General features: G+C 28.6%; 1 protein-coding gene and 1 long non-coding RNA gene across 2 annotated transcripts in view; one reads left to right on the top strand and one right to left on the bottom strand.

The window, feature by feature from the left end:
* LOC119636198 (sodium-dependent neutral amino acid transporter B(0)AT3) overlaps positions 1-4,637 on the top strand; it is a 24,691-nt gene extending 20,054 nt beyond the window's left edge. Inside the window, exon 8 of the mRNA XM_038031420.1 lies at positions 4,318-4,637. Within this exon, the coding sequence (XP_037887348.1) occupies positions 4,318-4,509 (192 nt within the window). The 3' untranslated portion in view covers positions 4,510-4,637. The remainder of the gene's footprint in view (positions 1-4,317) is intronic.
* A 693-nt stretch (positions 4,638-5,330) lies between these two features.
* The window catches only part of LOC119636627, a 511-nt gene continuing 104 nt past the window's right edge, over positions 5,331-5,737 (bottom strand). The window contains exon 2 of the long non-coding RNA XR_005247159.1: positions 5,331-5,706. This is a non-coding gene — a long non-coding RNA (uncharacterized LOC119636627). The remainder of the gene's footprint in view (positions 5,707-5,737) is intronic.

The raw sequence follows: 5,737 nt of genomic DNA, 5'->3' as shown, positions 1-5,737 counted from the left end.
ATATAATTTTATATGGAACTCATTTACCGTGTAAAGGGGGGGAATAGCTGTACTCTATACATATATATGAGTATATGAGAGAGTTTATACACTCGTACAATTCTTAAGGTAAGAAATGTCGGCTTATACCGATTTACTTATGTTAAATGGTTTATAACGTTACAACAAAAACATTAAATGATCACAATATCCTTATTGCGGCAGGTCTTGTTTACTAATACTTTTTATTTTATTTTTGTATTTTATTTCGTTTTTTTTTAAATATCTTTCTTCTAAACAGACTTAAATTTTGAAAAAATTGCAAAAAAAAAAAAAATTAATTTTTTTTTAATGTCTACAACCGCCAAGGAATAAGTAAATTCATAATCTCGCGATATACATATATATATAAATATATATGTGTATGATAAAAAAAGTATTGGAAAAATAATATTATAATTTTACCCTAAAAAAAAAAAAAAAATAATAAATAAAAAAATAAAAATTAAAAAACGACGTAACAGTTACCTCCAAATAGAAAAAAGCAAATAATAATAAATAAATAAATAACTGAAACCAAAACCTTATTCGTAAAAAAATTTAAGACATAAATAAATAATATTTAATCGAATTCTCATCGACATTCGCATTTTCTTCTCACTAAACATGTAAACAAACATACACTCGAAGACACATTGACAAGGCCATATATTAACGTAACGTTAAACCATAATATTCTGCTCACCCAATTATATTATACTTTGCTACGCTTAAAGATCATATCGATACGAATAATAACATCAAACTAAGAGGAAGAACAAGACGAAGAAGAAGAATAAGAAATGCTCAAATGTTAACATTAAAGTTATTGTTAACATCACATTATTCTGTTATCATGAGAGTGTTATTGCCAGCTATCGCATTCGTGTTAATGTTAAGAAGACATCACTAAAGGAGTAAAATTAAACGTTTTTAAGGAAACAAATTTAAAAAAAGTTAAAAGAAAAGAATTACAAAAAAAAAAAAAATAAATAAATAAATAAATCAATCAATTTAACACACTTAGGAAGCGTGTGTAACTCCCTGGAAACTTTATTTACATAATAATAATAATAAAAAAAAAAATATTTATATATGTATATGTAAAGGCAATTACGCTAACAACCAACAACCAATAACAACAACAATTATTATTGTATTTAAACTTGAAAATCATTGTTTTTATCTCTTAAACGTATCAAGTAAATAATGAACAAACAATGAAATAAATTGAAAAGAAAAATTACATAACAAACAAAAATTAATCGTAAATTATACAAGAATTTCTTATAAATCGTTAAAAAGCAGTTGGTTTACTATGCAAAATCCACAATCAAATCAGTTTATCGGTATTATAGATGAACAAATTTTCATATTTGTTATAATTTTTTTTTTTTTTTTTTTTTTTTCATTTTCCTTTGCCAAGGGTCGTTGTACAAGATTTTTTTATCAAACACTATAGATTAATTTGTTCATAAGCTTTTAATTGTGATTCCATATTTTTTTACCGTAATTGTAAGAGAAAACAAAAAAAAAAAAAGAAAAGAAAAGAAAAGATCAAAATGCAAGCAACGATTACTTACGTAACACACTACTCCATGCATCCGAAATGGCTAACAAAATAGTTTGTAAACTAAGCAGGTAATTAAAACACATCCTCACATCATTAACATAATATTAATGGTATTCTATTAATTTGTTGTTGTAGTTCTTTTCATTTACTTACTTAATTATTTATATTTGATAATTTAATCATTATAACACAATCTACTTCTCTATTGCTTTTGAAAAATGTTTGCTGTAAGCCGCGAATGTGTAATACTTTCCACTTTTGGAGCTCTATAGCTTAACGTAGCCTATGAAGGGAGAATATTTTTATGTTTCATCATAGATATCTGCTTGAGTTGAATTTTTCTTTTTTCTTCTGTGCATCATTATTGTGGTAACGTGTGGTTAATAAATAGAAATTTTGTAAACCTTAGTAAAAAGAAAAGCTTAATTTGCAAAAATTTTTTTGTTTTAATCACTTTACTAATAGTATTAACAGCTTTATATAATACATTTCTTTTACATTTCATTTCAAAGTTCTTTGCACTGCTTTTCACAAGAGACTTTCTAAAAGAGACTTTCTGTTGTTTGTCACTTGCACTGTTATTGAAATCTCAAAAAAAAAAAAAATTGTTATTTGTCAAGTTGTTTATGAAATCAATTCAGCGAACGTATTTAATGACAAATTCGTGAATGATTTTGATATCAATAATGTTATCGCGATATTTTTGTGAGTTTAAATCCTGATATTATTAATTATTGTCTCCATTGTATATAAACCAAAGATTAGACAAATGACACATATGACAAGCAAGAAACGTTTAAAGTTTATTATATTTTCTCATTCGCCGTCAGTATGTCATGCTGACCTTATATTTGAGACAGTGAAGAATAACTAGAAGGCAAATCCTGAATTCTGTCATATAAGCTTACCTTTCCATTGTACATTTTGAACGGATTCAAGCATATCCGTCCGTCTGTCCAATAGTGCATTCTTTTGGGTATTCTCAACGGATTTGCAAAACTTCTAAAAAACAATACTTAAATCTTCTCAGCAATCGACCTGATTTGCCGAAAATAATTGAATTAAAGCTTAAATGTCTGTCCAAAAAAAGAAAAAAACTCTTCAACACACGGCGAGTAACAAATTTCTAAAATTCGCGACTACTATAAATCTTATATACTAACACTGGTCATTGTTCCTCGTAATTAGGATTAAATATTTTTCCAATTCCTTGACTTCACTACCCTAGACGCCAGCAAAGCGATCTTTCCCCGCTTCAGGTTTTTAGATGATAGTGACTATTTTAATAAGGCTTCAGAAGCTGCATGATGTGCATCATGTACACAATGGGCAAAGATCACTTTGAGAAGCTGAAACTGGAACGGGAAAATGGCCGCAACTAATCTGCGAAGACTCGAGCAGTAACCAAAAAGTTTCAATTTACTAACCATAATATAATATTGATATCAAAATTAGTGTCAATCCTCCATAAGTTTACCTGAAGGGTAAAAGTTGCACCTATTGATAAGCAATTTTCACTCCTATGTCGACTATGAGTCGGCATTGTATGTTTTCCACCAATTCTTATGTCAAGTTAAAGTTGACATCATGTTATTTATAATTTTTTTGTTATTTTCTTTCAAATACTAAATGTGTCATATGCGTTAATGGTAGGTAGAAAAGAAAAAAGTGTTAAGGTTCCAACGGGTTAAGTCTCAGAACGTAGACATTCAAAATGTTATTTTAGGCGAACGAAGCTCTTTTACTTAACAGTGCCAATAACAGAAATAAATATAATCTTTTTTATGTAAATTACATGCTTAAGGATGAAAAGTGGTATCGTTACTCTGAGAGACTCTAAACAAAATTCTAGACAAGTACTCTTATAATTTAAATAAATTTTACTGATTGATAATTTGTTTGGTATTTTTCTGAGAAAACCTTAAAATATATTCCAATATTTTTCTTTTTAATATTAAATTAAGTGGACTGTCAACTTTGACGCGCACCGTAGCATGCCCTGGCAGGTTATGTCTTATCAAACGGAGAAACCCACAAAGCTTCTCCGTTAACTAATTTCAATGACAGGCTTGCTTAGGCCAATAGCAAGAACTTGAAGAAATCCCATGACGTCAACGAGGCTATCTCCGTAGAGTCGATTATCGAAAAAGCTAGCATGTATTCCGGAAAAAGCCACAGAGTTTCTCCATTAAGTAACTTCAATGGTAAGCTTGCTAACGTCAATAGCAAGAACTTGAAGAAATCCCGTATCTCCGTAGTATATCCGTAGGTTCGGTTATGGAAAACTTTATCACTTTCCGCAGTCTTGTATGTTTTGGCTAATGGGTTAAACAGACATATTCGATTGTGCTGCGAACCTGCAACGCATCGCTCTTGCCTTTCGCATTATAAAATAGGCTAGGGATTGGCCCATGTTAGTCAATTTGCCAATGTCTTTTCCTTTTCACTTCTAATAGGTCGTACAAGCTCTATATAAAAGCAATTCAGGCAAAGTTTTTTTTTCTTCTCAAATTGATTTCTTTCCGTCTTAACTTGATTTGCCTTTAGTTTAATCGAATTCTTTCGGGAATCAACTTCAATTTACAAGATCTCGTTTTTGGTTTTGCATAAATGCAATGTTGTCGTCATACGAAACCATGCATGTCTATGGCTATGTTATTAAGGAACATTGTTTCATATCGTTTATGTATTTCTCTTCTTTTGTTTCCATTTTATGATTATTTTAGGATGATGAAAATGATTTTAGCGGTCCAGCGTTGGGTGGACATGTTAAAACTCATAGCGATGCATCGGATGATGACGATGACGATGACAAACCGGTAACAATGCGTCCAACGATGTTGATGCGCGTTACAGGCACTCATCTGGACGTGCCAAAGCTAAAAAAACCATTTCGCATGGAAGTCTACGATTTGTAGATAAACAGCAATAGTTTCGAACTAAGACACATATACAACCATTACTGCAACTACGAAAATATAGAAAAGAAAATTGTGTTAAGATGACAATTATTTATAATATTGTTTAAATGATTTTAAGTAAAAAAAGAAAATCAGAAAAAAAAATCACTCAAAATCACTAAAAAGTTCTTAAAGAAATTTATTGTATTATAATAACAAAAAAAAAAATTAATAAATAAATAAATAAATAAAAAAAAAAAATAAGAAACGATTCAAGTATTTGTAAAGTACAGATTTATACATATTTGTATAAAATTTTAGAATTTTAAGATTAATTAGATTTAGAGAAAGAAAAATGAAATTTTAATTATAAAATTAAGCTTAAACTAAAAAAAAAAAAAACAAAAAAAATAAGCAAAAATAGTCACTAGATTTTTTAATTTCCTTTTTTTTTCATTTTTTTCTTTTAGTTTTTTTTTTATATAAATTTGACTTACATTGCTTTAGTTATAGAATTTTAGTTTAAAATAGATCGCTTAAACGATTGAATTGTAGTATTCTTGCATTTTCTAGAGTTCAACTCTCAATTTTATTTATAACTTAGTATTTTTCCTTTACTTATTTAATTTTTTCATTTTATTTATAATTTTATTATAAAAGTTTGCCACAGTAGATTTTGAAGCTATAAACACACAAGGAAATCAATAATAATAATGAAATTAATAATAAAAAAAAAAAAAAAGTAATCGAAGAATTCCTAGAACCCAACGTATTGTAAAAATTTTCAATTTCTGTTATAAAATGTTTTAGTTAAAAAATCAATTTTATATAAACAGTTGTACTTAAATGAAAAAAAAAAAAATTTAAAAAAAAAAATATCGTACAATGAAAGCGTATACTCTTAGAAAAAACCAGAAGTGTGATATATCTGTCTGGTCACTTTGATTCCTTGTTTTTTTTTTTTTTTTTTTTAACTACCTTTTATAACCATCACCCTTGCGTGGAATTATTGTACTTTTCATAGCCACTTCGCAAAGCGAAAATTATCTTTGTTATGTCCGCGTGTATGGGCGCTTTAAGGTGTATGTTGTTTGAGAAGAAAGCCATGATCAACTTGTGCTTCGTGTCACGTAGACGGAAAACATATTCAAGCCATCATGTTGTTGCAATATCTGGTAAACAATATTGTATGCCTCTCGACGCAAGGGAGGCCACCTGAATGGAGAAAATTTACAACAGATATTAC

This window comes from Glossina fuscipes, unplaced genomic scaffold, assembly GCF_014805625.2.
Source record: "Glossina fuscipes isolate IAEA_lab_2018 unplaced genomic scaffold, Yale_Gfus_2 28, whole genome shotgun sequence".
Lineage (NCBI taxonomy): Eukaryota > Metazoa > Arthropoda > Insecta > Diptera > Glossinidae > Glossina > Glossina fuscipes.
This window is presented reverse-complemented; position numbering and strand designations above follow the sequence as displayed.